Genomic DNA, 23,168 nt, shown 5'->3' with positions numbered 1-23,168 from the left:
TTATGACTTGGAAAGCCAGACATGAGCACACAGCATCTATTTAACATAGCAAAATTGAGGTTAACTAAGGAGTTAAGAATGTAAGCCATACTCATAGCAGTATGTAACTTCAAATTGGAATTATGGTTTACAGTGGCTAAAAAACTCAAGGTGAGCACCTACACTGTGGTCATTAGGAGCAAAAATGCAAAGCTTGCCTATAGAGAGAGATAACACTAAGCAGCCTTTTTGGAAGGCATCTGCTTTACATTAGAAGACTAAAAGTCCTCTGCATAATCCAAGTGAAGGTGAGGAGGCCACTTGATAGATGTTGATAGATCTAGGGCAACTGAGACCTTTTTAAGAAAAAGCAATCAATCAAAAGATTGCTGGATTATCTGTCAATTAATTCTTGAATCCACATTAGCAGACCTTCTGAAAAATATGCATTAGTCAACAAAACTTACTGCCCACATTATACATGAAATCAGACTCTGAAATGATTGTTTCCAAAAGTAGAGGACTGGGTTTGTTGTCTCACATAATATTTCATAGTCCTAAATTGACAAGATGACTAAAATGATTCTTTTTGGCCTTACTATCTGCAGAGCAGGATGAACAAGTATTATTAGCCTCTGGAAGACTAAGTGGTTTGAAAATACCTCCCAGCTGAGAAAAATGATGTGCTTTCATTTCTAGCTGTTTAGAACAGGCCATTTCAAAACTAAGTTTGTTTTCCAGGCTTTAGGATCATTTCAGGCTCATGTCTTGTTCAACAGGACACTCTCAACTGAGGCTTTTTTAGAAAAGAAGCTGAACTGTAAGATACGAAGGTTTGCAAAGCCTTAGTTAATAAATTGTGAAAAACAAGAGGTAATAGTTTTCATGTAAGGATAGCTACTAGTTAGACCAAAAGGTGATCTGACTCATTTCATTGTATCTACACCTTTTGAGATCCTTTGTTCTTAACCTTGTAGTGGATTTCAATTTCAATTCAAGATTATAAATGGCTGTACCCTGCAAAGGGCTTTGATTTAAGAGGATATTACTCTACACAAGCATCTGATGTGAGCCATAGTACATACTGATTTCACCAATGTTCAAATTACTTTTCTTGTAATATTGACTTTTTTTGTGCAAAACCATATACGTGTGGGCAGAACAGTCTTTACATTAAAGAGTCTGGCTTTCAAAGCAGCTAAAAACATTTCAGTGCTGCCCTTCTAAACTCTGAGCAATGTTTCTGAATGACATGTTGCAAGACTGTTAATATATCATATGAGCCACTAACTTTTATTTGACTCATGTACAGCAGAACCACTGAGTTTCCTGTGAATTGAGGTTTTCAACACCTCTCATAAGCATGATTCTTGTTTAGGTGTAGAAATACAGATTTAATTGTTTAACACAAGACATCCTGGTTTAAAACCTTTGCTATGATTGTTTGCCATCTCTTCTGTATTTAGAAATGTAAAAAAACTAGATTGGTGCATCATAAACAAATGTAATTTCTCAAAATGCTGAAATAAGGTTTGAGTTTGATCCTGATTTCTAATTTGCTTCTAGGGCTCAAGACAGAGGATATTATGGAATTAGGAATATTCTAGCAGGGGTTGCTCAAGAGAACGCGCAGAGAAAAGCACTAGGAAAGTGCCGTTGCCAGTCTGCTCTAGAGTAGTGTCTATCCAGACGAATGCAGACGAACGTTATTCTCCCTTGGGTTCCCAACTGGCCAGCTCTGAGGCTGTGTGTGTTGATGCAGGGCTGCGTTCAATACACTCTGCCTTTTCAGCACAACGTTTAGCTGAGGCACAGTGCCACAGGCATTCTTCTTTTCTAGCAAGCTCAGTGCAGAGACAGAGAAAATCATGCCTGTCTACATCTGCAGGTAGGCATGTCTGAAGTGTTTCCAAGGCTGCTATTTGCTTTCCTAGAATTCATAATAGGGTCGTATTTTTCCTCCAGGCAGGATGCTGTCTCTTGGTCTTCCCTCTCTTCCTCTCCCTCTGGTCAGCTCCCTACAGCTAATGTTGTAGATCATATGCTGGTTAGCATCACAAGAGGCTGCTTCTCCTTTGCATGAGTGGGGAGAATGGGATGGTTCCTTTTTCCCCCTTTCTGCTTCTCTGACTGCTTCACTAAATTTTATTCCACATAAACGTATGGCTATAAGCAAAACTGGAAGATAGTATCTGAACAGATGGTTACATACCCCTTTTTCTCTATAAGGAGACACAGCAAAAGGAAGATGGCTGATCAGAAAAGCCTGTGGTTTATATGAGGGTACAGGTGCTTCATGGGGTTTGCTAAAAGGAGAAGATCCAAAGAAAACATCATAACATGAAGAACGGCTCATGTTCATGCAGTCTGAGACTCTCTACATGCTCTCTCAACACACGGACACAACACAGCCACCTCTCTCCTGGGCCACAGTCCAGATGCAGCATGCGAGAAGGGGTGATTTGCTGATGATACCCATGGCACATGGGTAGTAGAGCGGAAGAGAAACTTGCTACTGTATCACGAACAAAATCAGTGCCACTGAGCAGGGATATAAAGTCAAAGTACCTATAAGTGTTGTTTCTTCAGCTTTGCCCTTCCCTTTTTATGAAATCTAATGTCCCTAATATACCCTTCATCAGGCAGCAAGACACAGGGCCATCTCATGCACTGGAAAAAAGATACTCAATAGAATCCATTTGTTACGATTGTTAGAACTGTAACAATGAATCAGAATTCATTATTATGCTAGAAGGATGTCTGGAGATACGTTTTTCTTTCAACACACTTTGAAAAAGCTTTAGGGATTCTAATTTCCAGGGAGAGACTTTGTAGTACTCACATAAAATAGAAAATGGATGGAAAACTTGTGAAGAACAGGTACCAGGAATTAATAAAACTGAAGCTTTGATTATTTTTATTTGTTTGGTTTTGGTTCTGCGTTTGATCAAGATAAAGCACTGCCAGCAGCCAAATGAAAAAGGAACTCAATGCATGTTCAAAAGAAAATGTTACCTTTATGCCAATTTGTAAAGATCAACTCAAATATGTCAAAATTTTGTGAAGTCAGGTTCTGAGGTAGCTATTTTATATGCAGCACAAATTAGGATTATGTAAAAGGTATTTGTGACATTCTAATCAGCAGGGAAGGATCTGCATGCCTAGGAGGAGTTAAAATACCTTTAAATGTGGAGATTGAGGAGAGAGAGATCCGCACAGCAACAAAGCTTTATATTCTGCTACTAGTCAGTTCCTGAGCATGTTTTTGTGCGCACTGTGCCCTAGGCTGGATCTGTTCTGCCCAGGGACGAGGGTCCCTTACACCCTGCACAGGAGAACTGCACTAGTCTCTTGTCCTAACAGATCTGCAACCTAGGAATCAGCTTTACTTTTCCAGGCAGCGCAGAGATAGGCTGAAATGTTGTTAATAACTTTTCTTAGGAGAAAAAGAATCCTAAGGTTTTACACACAGATTCATTGGTTTTCAAACCACTGTTAGCTCCGCTGGATGCCTCCCTACCCTGCGATCCTCTGTGGCCTCACAGGGCACCGACACAATGTGGGCTATCTGTCGGAAGGCGGTGTGGGGCCAAGTAAATCATGTTAACCAGCCGGGGCTGCCTCTGGGGCTCTGTCATTCCCTGAACTGCAACAGTGAACGCTGCATCCTGCATACGGACGTGCCCTCTGACCCCGTAGCCAGCTCTGAAACAGCTTTTACAGCGGGACTGTCTCACTCCATCTACATCTGGTTCACCTCTGAGTTGGGACCAGGGTGTTCAGAAACCTTGGTCTCAAGGGATCAGGGGAAAAGAAAGGAACTCACTAATAACACTTTGGATAGTCCATGATTTTCTATTAGAAACTGTTAGAAATTTTTTCTCTTAGTAATTACAAAAACTCCCCTTGTCCCAGGTATTTCAGTTAGTACTCTAGTTTGTCAAGAAAAATACTCATTTGAGCATCTGAACTTAAAAATGTTAAAGGAAAAGAAAATTCAGAGCATGATGTAGAGACAAGAAGGTAACCAAGTAAGTAAATAGCAAATAAAGGATTATCGTCATTTGTGAAGAATCCATTATAGCAAGAAATTGAAGCAAGGACCTTTACATCAGAAAACATCAAAACTATGCACTGCACTAAAGAAGAATCTGCTTTTTTTTTTCAATGCTGGTCTTACCTGAGCTTCCAGCAATCTGGGAAACAAACCTGCAGGCAACCCCAGGTTTCTCCTGTGCTCAACAAATTATCACCTGAAGAACTGATTAGGCTTGGCACTGATAAACTTGGAACCCCAGTCTCTTGGGACCTATATGAGTTCTTACAACCCCTTATGAGAGGATACTTATGTCCCATGTATTTGAGTGAGTTGCAGCCAGGTAAGCCCTATTTCACACACCTTCACTTCAGTACCTGTATTTCATATATTGGTGGTGAGGAGCACAGTCTCTATTTGGCGTAACTGATCAGATGAGATAGCATGTGAAGGCACCATGAGAAGTGCTGGCCAGGCAGTGCTTTCTAGCACTGTCCAGGCTTGAGGGCCCTGCTAGGAAGAACATTCTCTAGCTTCAGCTTTCTGCTCTGGTCCCTCCTCTAGGTGACTCAAAGCCCCCACTCCATGACCTCTCCTCTCACACAAGTGGCTGCACTAGACATGAAACAGCATGAAACCCCACCAGTGGTGGCCTACTTGTCATATACAAGAAAAGCAAGGAGTTCTGGAGAAGGGGATATAAAATATCAGCTTTGATCCAAACAAAGTCATTCAAAAAACCCTCCACATCTGTTTCTGTCTTTGTGTATACTGCTTTTATAATAGCAAATATCTACTGAACTCACTGATTTTTCACTAGAAATAATAGAAGAATGGTATCGCCTTTCTTTAAAATGAAGTGGATTCAGCCTCCAGGGATGGAATCCTGGTATCAATAATGTCAGTTATGGTTTTTGGTCGATTTCTTGGGACTAAAATTTTGTAGTAGAATCCAGCATCTCAAGGGTCCAGTGGTTTCCCTTGAACAGGCATAGCCACTGGTATCATGCTCGAAACGCAGAGGGTCAGCGGGCTGGATTAGAACATTATCTGCCATTTGAGGCCCCTTTCCACCAACAAAACCAAGAGCTATCTCATCTGTTATACCTGAATCAGCACTATAGCTTCTGAGCTTCTAATGTTTCTGATGTCTAATTTCAAAATAAACTTCTGCATATTCTTTCAAATAGATTCTAAGGTGCTTCATAAGTATAAAATTAAAAAAGGATTCTGACTTCTAGATAGTAATTTTTGGCAGTGTTTATCTCAAGCTGGATAAAAATTCCATATTTATAAGCTAAGTTAGCATGCAAAAAATATCTTGAAATATGCCTCAAAAGATCTTTGGTTCCTATGATTCAGAACTGGATATTGAGCATTGCAAAGTTTCTCATCATACTTATCATAGCTGTCAGTACCAAATCATGAGTGATTCACAGTACTAGGTTTCCACATATTTACGAAGCAGAGAAAAGTTTTCTCCAGCATCTGTTTACAATGCACACTCCTCAGGTGGCAATAATCTCAGTTCTTCACAGCTAACATCCTTCAAATCAAGCAAAGCACACAAAGTCCCTGCTCAGAGAGACTATGAACAATATACCTTAATCTTGAATATTTAAAGAACAACTTCATTCAAAAAAATGACTATGCAAAATCAGCACCTTTCCATTCAATTCATTTGCACTGATAAGTGCTCATTTTGGTGACAACTCAGTTGTACTTCTTTCTTTATTCACAATGTTTAAACTCTCAGTTTTCCCCTAAAGAGCTAATTCAGCTATTGAAAAAAGAAGAACCTATTTTCTTCCTGCACACAAGTGTTCCCAATTAGATATGTCATGTGACCCCAATTAAAAAACTGAAGTTTCACAGAAATCACTTGTAGGCTAAGCTGTTTTCCAGATTCTCTCATTACTGCTGAAAATGTGCAACAAGGGAAGAACTTAAACTTGACTATGAAAGTTTAGTTCAGTGTAAAAAGGCTTTTTTTTTTTTTTTTAACTTGTGCACAGAGGCAATTTGATCTGGAAGTTATCAAAACAATAAATTTTGAGCTCTGGTGTGCAGTTCTTCAGTGTTTCTATAGAGACGTATTCTAAAATAAAGCCATCTTTGTGTTACTATAAAGAGTGAAGGGGTAAAGGGGGTGAAGAAAAGATAAGAAGCAGCTGAAAATGACTTTACTGCAAATACCATTTTTCTCTTTTTCTTTTACATTTGGGTAAAACTAATGGGGCACCAGCGCAATGGAGTTGTCTAAAACTTCCTTTAAAATGTACTTCTCAAATGAGAACAAATATGAGAAATTTAAAGGTAAATAATGTTTCCTGAGAAAGTTGTAAGTGACTTTAAGTAGGAATTTAGACTGGTAGTGATGTCTCAACTGTCACAACTGCATTCTTTCTGCAATGCTGTAACAAATACTGAATAGCTTGTAAACATTACTGAATATATGTGTAGTGTGTTCATCAAAGTTCACACAGGACCTTAACGCTTCTTCTGCTTATGGACACCCATGGCTTATTCAGAAGTATGCCTGACTCAAACATTTAACACAGTGTTTTCCATGTGATCATGTAGCAGGTACTTATTGGTTGTAGACTTCACCACCATAAACTGATTGCATGCTCACACAGCAAGATGAGCATCAAAACTATTAACAGAGATGAAATAAAATACTTTAAAATAAATTTACTCTCTTATAGGCTAGATTTTTACTCTGACATATTTTGAGTTATAGTATCTGCAAAAAACAGAAACAAATAAATTTGTCTAATTTGGAGCCTGAATACAGAAATAAAAATACTTAGGAAATATATAAAGAATTTGTGAAATGGCACCTTTCTAATTATGAGAGGAAAGTGCCATTTTTTTAAGCATAAAAGAGAAGCAATAACTGCTTGTAAAGAAATCTCTTCTAAGATATCAAAAGCAACTCACACAAAAGGTAAGGAAACATTAGTGGATTGTAAGAAAGGAGGCTTACCCTAGTATCATCACAGAACGCAAATACATATTGCTGAACGGACAAGTCACCTGCCATAAACGTCAGCAACGACAAAAGCTGAAAAGCTTTAGGAAAAGAGATGGAAGAACATCCCCACATCTCTGCACTTAACTAGGTCTATCTGGATATCAGCAACACACTGTTCAATTACTTTCATATTTGCTAGAGAAAAGAGGAGATCCTGTATCTGGTACAGAAACTGGATGAGAGAGGAAGCCTTTAAAAATAACTGAGAAAGTGAGCTATTGTCAGGTTTACAGTTCTTTTAGATCTCTAAAAAATTTGGAGAGAATTAAACTTAGGGACACAGACAAAATACTCCTAAAATGTTTGCTAATTAAAGGCATGTACTGTATCTAAATGCAGCACAAGAAAGTAGATCTTGACCATGCAGGTAAAATGTCTTATGCCTTTTGCAAAATGTCATTTAGAACGAAAAGTGTATATAGAATCTATTGAAAATTGATATACTGATTCAAGAAAGCTATGACAATTGTTTTAATTTGCAATATAGAATGCACAAGAGGAAGCATAAAAACTCCAGTTGCATGCAACAAATAGACAGAAAGGCCTCTAAAAATTAACACCATAAACATAGATTTGCAAGCAAACTGGGAATGCAGTGAAAGATTTACAAAATGGTTTGGCTAAGTCAAAAGCTTCCAGTAACTCTGAAGATCAAGGCTTTCATACATTGGTTACTATATGGCATCTTCACGGCACATGGCTTTTGAAAGGTAGAGCAAATTATAACATAAGAGCATACGAATGTGGACATAGGAATGCTTACATGATATTTATTAAAATATTGACTGATCCAAGTAGATTTAGGAGAGTGAAAAGTATATGAAAAGAAGAAATGAAAAAAGTTGGCAATGGTACACATGGTGAAGGGAAAATGAAAGTAATATTGATGGTCTCAACAAAAAGCATAACTTGCCTATATTAGAGCTGTAGATATGAGCAAGAACAGTCAAGTGAGGAATACAAATTTCACCAGATAATAGTTTTCAGAACAGATAAAATTTAAACTCTCCCAACCAGGACTCTCACAAATCACTGTCTTTAAGACTTCTAGCTTCACATAAACCAAAACCTCAGGATGATAAATTTAATCATAAAAATGTAATGGGTTCCTACAATGTAGCCATGATTCTTTTAGTTTATATTGAATCTGATTTTAGCTCCCACATATACTTTCCATCAAAATATTTAAGTGATTTGAGTATGACAAGCAGAATTGTTTTGAGACCCCCATCAGATGTTGAATGAAATTATTAATCAAATGTAAGGCTAAGCTTGATAGACTCTAGAATGCTGTACCCTAAGTTGAATGTAGAAACATGAATCATAAAAAACTACAGATTTTTCTGTGGTCTCGATTCAAATTTGGCCTTTGTCAGTAGTGACTGAAATTGTCACCATATCTTAATATGAAGAAAATGTATTGCTTGCTAACTTTACCTTCAATTTGTTCAAGGGATGTATGGGCCTCGAATAAACCCAGGCTGCTGATAAGCATAGTTAAGAACTGGTTTGGCAGTTTTTGCACAGAAGCCAAGGAATCAATAGACAAACCTACTCACTCTTTCCATAAGTCCTTTTGACAAAACAACGTGGAAATGCCTATTTTGGTACCGAGTGTACGAACCTTTCTGAAAAGCAGAGAATAGTCTCTGGAAGGGTTGTCATTAGTCTGGTACCTTTGGTGAACACTATAGTTACTAATTTTTCTTTTCTAAAGTAAGAAAATATAACCCATAGAAATAAGGCTTAGAAGATGCAGCTCACAAATGCCATTTTTGCCTCAATGGCACTTGGAAATTTGAAAACCACAGATGAAGAGAAAGGAGCTCTTAAGCCCTTGATCTGAGAAATACAGAAAGAGAAACTTCATCTGAGCTGACAGAAGGTTAATAATGAGTTCAGCAGAATCAGAACTAAATTGTCTTCTGCTAAGGCTGCACAAAGTCTGAAATGGTGAGACCAAGCATCCCTTTTCATTCTCTTCATGAAACGTAGAAGGAAAAAAATTAGAAAGGAATCAGAAGTGTGCAATCATCCTGGTTTTTACAAAAGCAAGTAGTTCTGTGGGCCTGCCAGATACAAGGGTTTCTCTCAGGGCAAGAGACAGGCAAAGTGTATTCAGTATGTGTTCCTTTTCCAAAGAATAGGGCCATGAAAAGATCCTTCTACCTTTAATACACTGTAGATTTAATGAAAGGCAACTGCTATTTTAAGATTTTATAAGGGGATTTTATAACAAAGAGGAGTTGCAGATACCATCCCCATTACCACCAGGCTTCCATCCTTTCTTTCATCTGTAACACTAAGCTAGCTCTCAAAAACTTTTTACAGATAGTTAGAGCCATCAAATGAAGGTTAGTCATTCAAACGCTCAGTCCAATCACGTTCAGCTGTTTTGGCTTAAATTAAATTGATACCAAAGTGGTCTCTTTCTTATTAAAGTACTAAAATCACTGTGGCTACAATTCCTCACTAATGTAAGACTTAATATAAGTAGTAATAATAGTATATGTCACCAATGTTGATAGCTGTCAGAACTTATTTTTTACAGAACTGGAAAGCAAAATAAAACTCCCAATTATTGTCAAAATGGTAGAAAGATAACCCTTTGTCCAGGGTAGAGACATTTCATTTATTTCATTTTCTTCTCTCTGTCAAGCAATGTTGCAGATTCATTTAATGTATTATGTGTATTACATTAGATTTCAGAACTCACAAGGAGGGTTACCAGTCACGTGAAAATTTAAGGTAAAAATTTTTAAGGCTCCCATGAAGCCACTGGCAAAACTTAACACAAGAAGGTCAGACTTTCATTCTTGGTCTTTCTCTTCAGTTATCATATGGATTTTCATCTGGTAATTGTGTCTGTGGGCTGACTGGGACTCATGCTGAAAACATGACTTCTACTTTTACACTAAAAAATTTCAGAAGTTAAGCTTCTCTCAACACCATACATCAGCCACACTGATGTCATTACAGCAAATTATCTTTTGACCCTCACAAATACATCCGATAGAAGTTCTGTGAGGCAATGATATGCTCTTTGGCTTTCTGGTGAATGCTGTTTTTGTGGAAAACATTATTTAAAATCTTTCAGTGCAGAACTATTTTTCTAACAGCCAGCAGCGACAAGGTATAAAGCTGAACCATGAGGTCTGGATCTTTGCTGTCCTAAAACGGTCACTTAGATTGTGACATTCAGACATGGGGCTTTTGGCCTGCAACACAAGGGAGACAAGAACTCTTAACTTTCTTCAAAAGATTGTGTCTCCCTGTCAACTCTACAGTTTGGTAGCCTGCAAGAAAACTGTGAAAGGAGGAAGGATATGGGTATATGAAGAAGACTCACAAGAGACAGTGAGAAAGTGGAGGACTTGAATGAAGTCAGAGCCAGTGGGGTGAGGACAGGGGAATCTCAAACGTAAGAAGGAGGAGAAAAGCTGGTGGATATATGGATTATGCAGTGGAGAAACTAGGGTTGTACAGTAAGGGAAAACGGGGTAGTAAGAAGCCATTCTTTCACCCTTTTTCACAGAATGATATCCAGGTTGCTTTTTGGAAGGCAAATTTTAGTGAATCCATCTTATACTTTAAAAACTGGACAGTCACTAAAGTCTGGCCTAAACCAGCTTTTTTCTTTAACATTTCCAACAGTATCTAGTACTGGTGGAGCTGTGGTGCTCTTACCAACAGCTAGACACTATTTTGAGGAAGAAAGGTTAATGCAGAAACTCTCTTTCCAGTGCCAAGACCTTCCTTACAGTGTTCATGAGCCGGGAATTCGTAATATTGGGAGTTTCTCTTTGGTCTTAATCCAGACCCTGTAGTATGAGATGGGCTAAGATTCACTTGCCAAAACAGTAAAGGTGCATAGTTAGAAACTATTATCAGTCCTGACTTGGGCCAAAATTGAAGAACTGAGTGTCTGTCTTAATATTGAGGATCTATAAGGATGCCTAGAAAAAGCAAAACCAGTGCCTAAACCAGTGTACAGCTATCCTCTGTGAGAGCAAAGCCCAGCAATTCCCAGTTGGAATGATATGCCTTTTGTATTAAAAGACTAGCAGAACTTAGAAGCATGTTTTGTCTTTAGCAGAAAAAGGCATTTTCATGTAAAACCTCACAATGGAATGCAGCTAGGTATTCCACCATCTTTCACCGGAATATGAGCATTACATTATGAGACTTTTCCTCATAGGTAGAAAAGCAAGAACATATCTTCTCTGTATATACTGAGAACACAGTGCTTCCCTACAGATATCAGCTGAATGGGTGCACAGACCTGCACTAGATATTAGCTCTTAGACATGATGCAATTAGAGATGCTTTTAATTATATCAAATGAGTCAAGCATAAACCAGGAAACAGTGAACAGGTGATTATGGAAAAATATTAAAGGTAAAAAAGACAAAACAAACACAGGAAAGAATATTAAGTAATGAAAGAAAATGACATGCGCTTATAGTTGAACCAGAGCATGTAAATCCCAGAATCACAGGATGGTTGAGGTTGGAAGGGACCTCTGGAGATCATCTAGTCCAACCCCCCTGCTCAAGCAGGGTCACCTACAGCACACTGTACAGGATTGCATCCAGGCGTGTTTTGAATATTGCCAAGGAAGGAGACTCCACAGCCTCTCTGGGCAACCTGTTCCAGTGCTCTGTCACCCTCACAGTGAAGAAGTTTTTCCTCATGTTCACATGGAACTTCCTGTGTTTCAGTTTGTGCCTGTTGCCTCTCGAAATGTTATTTGAAAGTACAGTGCTATGTTGAAAATTAAATTGAGAATTTACAAATGGAAAATTAAAAAACCCAGACATATTAAAAATATTTGTATCTATCTTTCTAAGGCAGTAGAAGAAAGTACTTGCCTATATGAGAAATCCAATCAACAAGGACAGAAGCCAATGAATTAAGTGTCCAGCTTTTCATCATCTCTGTTATTAAAAGGTTATAAAATCTTTAAAATGACAAGATGTCAGGACCAAGCAAATTCCGTATCCAAGAGAAAAAGTGAGACTGGGAGACAGAAACTGAAGAAGTATTAGCTGACATTTTCAAAAGCTGACTTAATTCGGGACATATCCCTAAAGACTAGAAAGCAACAATATAAGGGAGCAGCAACACACCAGGAAATTAGAGACCAAACAGTTCACTGCCAGTGGTGGAAAAAACATGTGAAGCTATTTTAGAGGACTGAGTGGTGCAACATTTATGTACCGAAAGCACTGCCTGGTTAAGAATAGCCGACAGTTGCAAAAAGGGAATATCATGCCTCACTGACTTTCTGGGATTCTCTAAGGGTGCTTCTGTCAAGGTAGATGTAAGTAAGCGCAGCAGAGTGGACAGCACAGGCCTCTGTAAAGGAGTGTCTGTCTCTGCGCTGAAGGCTAAGGTGAGAGCTGAGAAGTCTCCGACTGCCTGATTGCACTGCAGAACGCCCAAACGCTCCTCAGCTGGTAAAAACGAAGAAGGAGGATTTCCACAGGGATCAGCGTTGCACTGACAGCTTGTACCTGAGACAGACACTATTTATAAATCTAAGCAAGAATACAGAAATTGTACAGATAACAGTGGGCGATAGTGAACAGACATACCTATGCCATAGAGATTTCCCCTAATAGGGCAGATGGAAAACACAGCTGTCTGTGTTAGGAGACACTTTTATACAGTTTGCTCTTTTTCCCTTTTTAAGGTCTCCCTGAAACTCGAATTCCTCCTGAATTAGTCAGAACTGGTTACTGCAGAACTTTGCAGTCAATCATTCAGTAATGAACTGCAATTAACACAAAATGTATTAGATAAGAATTTGAATTGCACTGAAGATTTTGTCCTAACATCAGTGTTGTTCTTCTACTAATCAATGGAACTGCGCAAATAAGTGATTTTTACGGACTGTTTCATTTTGGGTTGACTCAGAAGATTTTATGGAACATAACCTTATGAAATAAAAAATGGGGAACAGACATTTCTGGTCAACAAAATCATTTTTGTTCATATGAAGATGAAACATTTCATTTTTCCTTCTTATTTTTTGAGATTTATTTGAGTAAGCAGAAGTATATTTTAAAAAATATTGTTCTGAAAGGAAGAGTAGAAAAAAATCATTTAAAATGTCAAAATGAAGCATTTCAAGGCCTCTAAAATATAGGTTAAGGCTTTTTTAGACTAAAAGAATTTTGGTAATTGATAGGTTTTTTGAAAATCTTTAGCCAACCCAAAATGCATATAAAATATGCTTCAACAGACAAATTTCACCTAGTTCTGCTACAGTAAAAATGCAAAATAAAGCTTATAATAATATACTTAAATTAAGTCTCCACATAGTCAAATGTCCTTATAGTCCATTTACCCAAATGAACAAAAAGTCTACATCAATATCTTTCCAAACATCATACATTCATCATATCCATACACAAGCACTGTACCTGCACATATAAATCAAGCAATTGGGTATGCAATTGGCAGTTCTTAACAGAGTAGCCATTTTTGTATCCTTGAAGCAGTTTTAACATGCACAAATAGATGCGCTCACACACTGGGGAAGGTGAATAAAGCAAGGTGTGATAAAATTTGGGGACAAAGTATAAAGCAGAATTTGTGCCAGTTTCACTAACCTACAGCACATAAATATCAGAAGATTGGCTTAAAAGATGTGGTCTGTAAGATGGCATTTTTCAAACTAAAATAAAAAATAACAGCTTCTTGGCATTAGTGGCCTGATTTTCTTCTTCAGTCTGCAGGGATGTTTTTCCTTTCTTAACCACAAATAGGATCATTCTTCTGTTAAACAAAACATTTGAATTTAGCATCATAACTTGACTTCAAGAACAGATATTCATTTTAAAAACGAATTTGAACGAAGCATTTATCTCACAAGAGAAGGCTGGTCTTTCCAGAGAGAATTAGGCTTCTGCTGGAAACCAGTGGGTAGCATTTGTGCCACCGTTGCAAAGGAACTGCTGAACCAAAAGTCTCCGGGGACCAGGGAAAGAATTCAACACAGTGTCATTATACCCATGTTTGACTCTCAAATTTGTCTCTGGGGGCCACTGCCAGAGACAAGATACTGAGTTAGGTGGCCTTAGGTTTGACACCCTACGACTGTTCTTACATTTTCATCTTGTTCACGTTATGCTTTTAAATCCCAGGAAAACTCCCATTTATAAAGTATAAATATTACATTTGAAAACCCCTCCTATATAGGTGTCCTTTGTATAGTGTTGTCAGCTTAGGTACACTTGAAGCAAGTAAGCAGAACAGAACTTTTCACATGTAAAAACCACATCGTTCTTCTGAAGATGCCAACGACCATTTCCAGAAAATGCCTGCTGCCTCAATTTTTTTTCAGAATTTGACACCAGTGCTCTGAACTGGGCATTGTTTCATAATCAGTTTACCTCTTCACTCAGCAAAGGGAAAAATCTACTTCCTTTTCCCAAAAGAAAGAATAACTTTCACAAGGAATCTTTCAGTACAGCTACCAGTATCACCAGGAAATGAAAACTTAGAGCAAGATGCAGGAGAAAGTTCCTTATTATCACATTATTATTATATTATCACAACTCTGTATTACTGGTCACCGGAGATATAAACAGAAAGAAACACTTCTGTAATTTTATTTAAAATAATCAGTAAAAAAGTAGAAAAAAATGGGCAAAAGAAATGACATGTATGTCTGACACTGAAGAAAATCTATTTTGTAACTCCCTTCATCCTAGTTTTTTAACTTCTTTGTAAAGAAGGTTTCGTATCATGCTGCTTGTATATATGAAGAAGCTATTTCCAAGCAAACTAACGTGGCTATAAAGAGCAATAGCTATTCAGCACTAATTCCCTTTGTTTAGTTGCCCTTGTTTAAATATGTCTATAGGTAATTTTGGTTAATCCACTTCCAAAGCAGAAAGTATTGCAGAATGGTTAGTCTAAGTGATTTCTGATGTAGACATGACAACAAAATTCCATTCAGTAGAGAATTTGTTTCCTTTTTCTAGCAACAACTGAACATTGGAGGGCCAGACATGAGGAGATACTGTAATTTTTAACAGCATCCTTAAATGAAAATTACAGTTCAGCAAATGTGACTTCTAGCAGTATGTATATAGGAGAAACTATGTTAGCAGTGAGGTTTCTTCCAATTCAGTTTCAGCTGCAGAGGGGAATCTGGGTAACCAGCTCTCATGTAGACTCTCTCCGACTACTTTGCCAGCGGCATTGTCAGCTGCTCCTGGGCTGGGATTTATCTGACATAACTGTATCAGTCTAACAGGCAGTTAATCTAAACGAGCTGGCTACATCCCCCTGTAACAAACACAGGCTCACCCAAGGTTCCTCCCATTTCAAGACAGGCACCTAAGACAAGGGGGTGGGATCACCTTCTCGAAGTCTCTTCTCTGTCTTTCTGCATTGCCTTTAGAGGAACTATGACTAGCTTAGATTAGACACCTACCTTTTAGAGGGACAAAAGCAGGTGAAATGAACACCACCTTACTAATTAACGTTTTGGATTTCAAACAACTACACTGGGGAAAATACTACATAGCATAAATAGTAAAATGGCTTTCCTGCAGGATGCAAATAAGATGTACATATTTTGCAAATTTTAGATAAGACATCTGTCAGTGAAATTGTTATTAGCATGAAGTTGACTATGTGTCCAGTCATTCAAATAAAACGTATTAAAGCCTCCAGTAAATGTGAAAGCATCAGGCCCCAATTTCCTACTCCAACCTATGCAAGCAGACCTTTCTCCAAGCTCCATCAACATTACTGAGATATTATACAGTTAAAAAAGTCTGCAAGGATAGATGAGATTGCAGACCACTGCTGTTACTTAGATGCTTCATATGCCCTGAATTTTTAGAATAAAGAAACTTACCTGTTCAAATCACGATGTATGATTGGTTGTGTGAGATTGTGAAGATACTCCATACCTTTGGCAACATCTACAGCAATGATTAATTTAGACTGAAGGTCAAGAGTCCTAGATTTTGAAAGGATTACAAAATTACTCAAAATTTATAGACAGACCAAAAATTATCTGTAACTCATTGTTATCTGTAAACCATGGACCCTTTTTAACTGTTTTAAATACAAAATAATGTTTTATAATGTATGTAATATAAAAATATATATTGTAAAATAATATGTACCAAATAATAATTGTGATTACTTACTAATTTCCCTTGTATACCAAATATTCTGAATCAAAGACACAAATTTTATAGTGTCTTCCTTTCACTATTCATTTATAATGAATAAATCTGCATCAGCACAGATTTACTAGACTTCAGAATTCTGTATCATAAGCCTATGCAAAGAATGAATAGAATACCTCTTCTGTTCATGAAGCAGGGAAAAGAGTGATCCTCCAGAAATATATTGAGTGACTATAGCAAACTGACTTGGGTCATCTAAGCAAGCTCCAACAAACTGTATGACACATGGATGATTCAGTCGGCAGAGAATGGAAACTTCACGGCAAAACATGTCCACATCGGATTTGGAACAGTAGGTATTGGCTCGATAGCTTAGAATTTGCAGGAGGAGAAAACAGTATGGCAAAAATATCATTTTTTTATGTACTTCAAACTAGAGTATTAACTAAACGAAATGCAAAAGTCTTTGAGAAACTTACCGTTTGATTGCTACAATTTTATTTCTGCATCGTCCCTTATATACTTTTCCAAAAGACCCTAAAACAATTTAAAATAAATAAGCATAAAGATAGTTCTTGTGAACATCAGACATATAAAAAGGACTCATTCTTATTTCTGGTACCTGAGCCAATAATCTCATGGAACTCTATTTCAGAGAGCTGAAGATGGAAATGTGATGGCAGACCAGCACGTAGGAGAAGAACATCTGCCTTTTCTGCAAAAGAAAACTGTTACCCTATCTGTAAAATGCAGGGTCATGGGGAAGGGCAAAATAAAAGTACTTAACTTCACAAAAAACAATACACAGTAAAGCTGACTTCCCCCCTGTAAATCGGTTGACTGGTATTCCTATCCCTTTTTCTTTCAGAACCCACAATAAACCCAAATAATAAACAAAGTTTTGCAACATTGCAGCTGCCTCAGGGCTTCTTGGCTTTAAAATCTTATCACCGATCAACACTGTACTATTATCATGTTCTGCCTGGATCATGTGATGGTTGCATAAAATCCTTTGTATAGAGAATTAGTTCTTTTTTTCTGAATGATTAATGCTCATTACCAATACTATCAATGTTATTCCAGATCTGACCTACTCATCAGTGACACGTGGAATCTGAATTTTGATGTGCAACTTAATATACTCAGCAACCATCTCTACCTTGTTGATCAGCATGGTTCAATTGTAGAAGTTTATCAGAATATTTCCAAGTGGAAAATTTAAATGCTGATATGAAAAATATATAAGCATTTGAGTACATCCAGAGCGAACATTTGCAGTGGGAAATTGAAAGGACCACAAAAAAATTAAATATTTTAAAGTGTAAATATGTATCTGAATGTTTTGTATATACCTGTTTCAGAATAACACCATTGTTTTGGGGCAGAATTTTTCTTTTGAAGATAATCCAAGAATTTTACAGCAGAGTTCAATTAGATATTTGTTTGCATTCAGAGATTCATATGCATTTCATTAGTACTAATTCACAAACACACCCTTTTTTCCAAAACAAAGAGATAAAAAATTGAATATTTTTTTAAAAGCGAATGAAAATGAGACAAATAGAGGACTTGTCATGATGAGGTGCTGAGCATCTCTGCAGAAACTGAAAAGGAAAAGAATCAAGCTAAGTAAAGCTTCCTAAGATTATCCTAGGGAAATATAGCTGCTGCTTATACGCATCATTACATTTCCGAACAAGAAATATCCAGGAATAATGAATCTTATATAGTATGTTCAGGCTGACAAACACCTTGGGTAAATGACCATAAAACTTGGATTTTCCCCTTGTCATTGAAAATACCTTTAGTCATGCTTTTAATCTTTCCTAGAGGGGATGGAACTGACACATAGGAACCATCTGAAAGAAAAGAACAGAATGAATTTTACAGTCTTTGAAGACAATATAAGCAGCTGTGCTGATAAATTAGCAAGGCAATGGTTGCTTAAAGAATAAAAAAAATAAGGGGATGAAAATACGTATAAGCACACACACACATATGATTGTGACATGTTATATTGCTGCAATCGTGATAGTAATTTGGACATAGTTTCACTAACTGCATGGAACAATATCGTACTTCATCAGTGTAGAAAAAGGCCTATGTAGCTTTTTATATCAGCTAGAGATTTAAAGGAACTCAGATCAGATTAACAATTTCTTACAAGTGGGCTGTGAGTGGATTTTGTGCAATTCACTGACTAGATTTTTCAAAAGACCTCAGCTTTCACAGTGTACCAAAAATTTGGTCTCTTGTTTTTCTGCTTAAGTGGGAGCTGGGTTCTTTCAACAACTAGCATTAAAAAACCCACCTGGATGTGTTGTCCACTTACCAGAATGGATTCTGATACATGCACAAATTTGGTCCCCTATGTATTTACACATGCTTGAGCTTTACTAAATCAAAAAGCTGGAACATGTAAACTATCTGTAGAGCTGGGCCTGTAAGAATCAGATTGATCCTGCTAGTGACTATAAAATTCTTCTGATTCTGTGGCTGGAAGAGTCAATGACCTGGACAGACTGTAATGTATAACATAAACTTTTACCTTCTCTATAGACAGCATTCTCAACACACTGCAAAAAGTTGCAAGCTTATCTCACTGCTTGCATTAATAACAAACATTCTTCTTGCCATTTGTCATTTAATTGCCAATAGCAATGAGTATTTTTGTAACAAAAAGAGTAATTAATTCTTCCCAAGAGGAAATTAGATATCTAAAGATATTAAAAAGTACGAAGGGGACTGAATATAGCAACATACTGAATATCAGTCATCAAAGAAACATCAGAGATAGACAACACAAAGAGAATGGCTGAACAAGGTATTAAGTATGTAAAAAGGTATGAGGAATACTAAGGACTGATCTTCATTTCATAGCTTTTAGCTTTTCTTTCTAGCGAGTAACACAAAGTGACAACTCTGTTTTAAGATAAAGGAAGAATCTTGATGTAAATGAGGGATATATGATACCAAGAAAATGAGGATTCTCATGTCACTAATTTTCTTTGTGCCAAACAGAACAGATCCAAAGCTTACTGACATCAATGGAACATTCCCAGAGACTTCAGTGGTCTTTGGATCAGACCCTTCAGTGAGAGAAAAAGTGATTTCTCAAACCATACCTCCTCCAGGCTGTGAGTATTCATTACAGGGTGATTCATCCTGAGGTCTTTTATAATGCTTCAGAAGGGTAACAATGGCATCATGACCTAAGAAAAAAAGGAAATATATGAATTTGCAGATAAGCTCAGTAGTCTTAATTTTCATATATTGATTTATACAAAATCAGGTGATTTTTAAAAAAAATGAACAGTGTGCCTATTTATAAAACATATAAATAAAGGTTCAGTAACACTGATTAGAAAAATAATATGATTCTTAACTACAGAAATACTGTGAAATACCTGCCAATAAAAACAAGCATGTTATTTTTACATGGGTCCACATAACACTACAATGTGATACACAGCAATAGAAAAAATGCTGTTATAGAAATCCTGAATTGGAGATTGAGAATAGTCTTCAATAAGCCCTACAAGAGAAGGCAATGGCTGAAAATATTTAAGTTCTGATGTCCTAAACAGGACAAAATTTGTACAGTATATTGCAGCAGACAACTGCTTTATTCATCATTCTTCATTGCAAGGAAGTGGAGAAGAGTGGTACATGCACAAACCTGCTCAATCTCTCAGATTTTTGATACACAATTTTTGAGCATTTGGTAATGCTCAAAATTCTGTTGAAAACTTTTCAAAGATGAATTATCCCTCAGTATTTTTGTACATTATATCAAGTTTTTCTTAAAATCTATGGTTTTACTACATTACAGTGTTTTTCATAATAAATAGTGTTGTAATGGTTTTGGAGGAGGGAAGAATGTCTCATAATCCTCCAACTTTAACTTGCATTTCGAAAACATATGGGAAAAAATAGCATCTTCAATTTCTTGCTTTGTGCTCAGCACCGCTTATTCATACACCCATGCCAATAGAAAATGTTCCTGTTCGCTGCTTACAAAGATGAGAACAGGCAAGAAAAGAAGAAAAAGAGATGCATTTGGAATGAGGTCATGATGCTTTGATCACATACCAAATGCTACCTATCATTTCAACAGCTCTCTTGGCTCCATTTACTTGCAGCAGTTTTAATTTCCTGCCAGTTCAGTGGCACAGTTTGTTGGCATTTCTTTGAGGATATTCTTCATCAAGACCATAATGAATGCAAGCTTTTTGGCTTACAATGAGCACAAATTAGCCAGGGAAATGCCAGTAAGCTCACAAGTTACAGAAGGAATGTTTGCTAGAGCTTCCAGAGTCTTGCGAAAAACTCACAACAGCTCTAACAGAATCCACTGTATCATTTTACTCATTATGTTAGAAATATTGCACCCACTGAGATGTTGTGTGTGATTTAATTTGTGGAAAGAAATAAAGTGATACTTGTATAAAAGTGGCTGATAATTTAGTGCAGTAGTTGAAAGTGAACTATTTCTGTCTGCAACAAATATTCCCAAAAAAAGGATAATGGTAACTGATTAATCAAGATAATCTGCAATTTACTATTGAGTTTAACTGCGACTTCACATGGCCTGTCTGTAAAATTTCCTCCAAAACCTGCATCAAACTGATATTAAAAAGTCTTAATAGATCATTATTTACTTAACTATATAGAAAGAGCAACCAAGCATTTTTCATGTATTTTATGACAACAATTCTTCTTCTTCTTATTATATAGTAGATCAATAATAAACCAAGAAAATAATCATAACCAAAACATATCAGAAAATAATAACTGTGAATAATAGCAACTAATCACAGCCTGCTCATCCTTCTCTCTACTAGTTCTTCCATAACCACTTAAAATGCTCTGCATTGAGTCATTTGCAGGATATTAAGCATTGCTGGATGCAAAAGCATTATTTCTTGCAATGATTCTTCCATTCATAACACCTAAGTCAGTCATGAATGCACCATCAGTAGAAAGTACCTTTTCTGAACACTGTCTTATGCATTTAAAACCAAAACCAAAACACTCTCCACCCACTCAGAAAAAAGACATCTCCAACTATTAAGGATATCAGAGGAAACAGAAAAGGCAGGTAAGCTTTTTTGCTGCCTCTCATCCTGTAATCAGAATCTAGGTCCTGCAGGAAAGAAGTTCTGCTGGCTCACTAAGCTGCCAGGGACATGAGCTTACACCAGAGAGTGTATATACATTTGAATACTTCTCTAAAACAAAGGAATTTAGGTTAAGGACAGTTTTCTACAGATGGCAGCTTTCTGGATATCCAAACTCAGAGGATGTTTGAACTAAACTTTAAAAGTGTTATCACTTACATTAACATAAAGGCAAATGCAAAGAAGAGGGTCACTTCTTCACCAAATCCATGCAAAGACTGCTTAACTAGCCTTCCATAGTCCAGAGGCATGGAATGGCATTATCAGGAAGAATAAAGGGAAGGGTAGCTCAAATAAATACATAGCTATTGATCACAGATGAAATTCATAAAGGGATGTGAACATCCAAAACACCTCCATGAAGAAATAAAGCTTTTTATTTGCAGAGAAAATTGAAATACAAGCAGGACAGAAAACTGACACATTGCTGTAATTAATGTGCAGTGAACATACAGAACAGCGTAACAGGAACCATGCAAAATACCTTGCTTTAATTCATATTTGCAGGAACTAAAGATTACTGACTCTGACACATAGCTCCTTGCAGTGCCTCCTTCAGTAATAAAACTGAAACTCCTCATGCACATACCAGAGGCAGAAATTGGCTTTTCTGAACAGACTGTATGTTTTCATTTTAGCAATACATAAATAGTCTTGTCCCTGAGCTTGTGTTAAATCTGTTTAACAGAGTATCTGAGAGAAGATAAATGTAAGGGCTGTTTTTTATAAACCTTGATACCAGGAGCCGGAAGCAGATGGTGAGAGCTCCTAGTCTACAGGGGATGAGAGCTTATTTTGTACTGTTATCTCCTGGCTGTACTGTTCCATGGATTTTGCAGCAGAAACTAGAAAATTGAAATACCTTTCTCATAAGCCCACATCAAACAGGTCTGCTCATCTTTTTCTCCACTAGACCTGCTGGGATCACAAGCTACCAGATTCATATCAGCTCCGTTATCCAGTAAAAACTGTACTAGACGAATATGACCATGGTAGCAAGCACAGTGTAATCCTAGAACATTAGAAAAGGAAACAGTCACTGTGGAAAGCACAATTTTCAGAAAATCATAACAGGATTTGTAGCAACAGCTATAAAGCGCAGATTGATTTCCCTGATAAAGGAATATACTATCAAACAAATACCTGAGGCATTAGATGAAAATAAAATATTGTGCTGCAAGAACCAATCTATTGCCTGCTGCACAGTACATGTCATCATTTACTCTACCACCTGCAAATCACATTTAACAACTTTGTATGTGAGGAAAAGCAAACAGAAGCAAAGAAGGCTTTCTTTTTTCTTTGCCTGTAATAGATAAGTGGAGGTGCGCAGCTTTTCAGACACTATATCCTTTCTTGCCAGTTCGAACAAAGCCTCTCTCTCCAGTCTTCCTTCTCTGCCCACATTTCCATCGTGACTCAGTTCTTTCCTTCTTGTTTTCCAAGCTCTTCACAACTGCCCTGTCCACTTTATCTTTACTTCTCACTGCACATCTCCCATATCTCATTTTTCCATATTTTTTCTTAGAACAGATACTTTTATCTCCTCTGCCACACCCCCTTCAACATCGTGATCAGTATTTGAAATACAATGCAGTCAACACAAATCCCTTCTCCCGTGTCCCACTGAAATTCCAGCTGGAATGGAGAGCAACGTTCTTGCAAAGACCACCTGCAGCTCACTCGTTCACTACATTGTGCTGGGTCCCCTTCAGGCATAATCCTGGGAGATGCTCCGCCTCAACTGGCTCTGCTGAGTGATGAGAATGCACAGTCCC

General features: G+C 37.3%; 1 protein-coding gene across 1 annotated transcript in view; it reads right to left on the bottom strand.

The window, feature by feature from the left end:
- The window catches only part of LOC106486531 (serine/threonine-protein kinase TNNI3K), a 124,076-nt gene that overhangs the window by 44,113 nt on the left and 56,795 nt on the right, over positions 1-23,168 (bottom strand). The window contains exons 13-19 of the mRNA XM_067301404.1: positions 22,253-22,402; positions 19,336-19,422; positions 18,013-18,069; positions 16,833-16,925; positions 16,690-16,747; positions 16,387-16,581; positions 15,931-16,035 (exon numbers count right to left, since the gene is read on the bottom strand). Coding sequence (XP_067157505.1) covers positions 15,931-16,035; positions 16,387-16,581; positions 16,690-16,747; positions 16,833-16,925; positions 18,013-18,069; positions 19,336-19,422; positions 22,253-22,402 — 745 coding nt within the window. The remainder of the gene's footprint in view (positions 1-15,930; positions 16,036-16,386; positions 16,582-16,689; positions 16,748-16,832; positions 16,926-18,012; positions 18,070-19,335; positions 19,423-22,252; positions 22,403-23,168) is intronic.

The sequence above is a fragment of the Apteryx mantelli genome, chromosome 8 (genome assembly GCF_036417845.1).
Source record: "Apteryx mantelli isolate bAptMan1 chromosome 8, bAptMan1.hap1, whole genome shotgun sequence".
NCBI lineage: Eukaryota > Metazoa > Chordata > Aves > Apterygiformes > Apterygidae > Apteryx > Apteryx mantelli.
The sequence above is the reverse complement of the archived record's forward strand: the minus strand, read 5'-3'. Positions and strand labels throughout refer to the sequence as shown.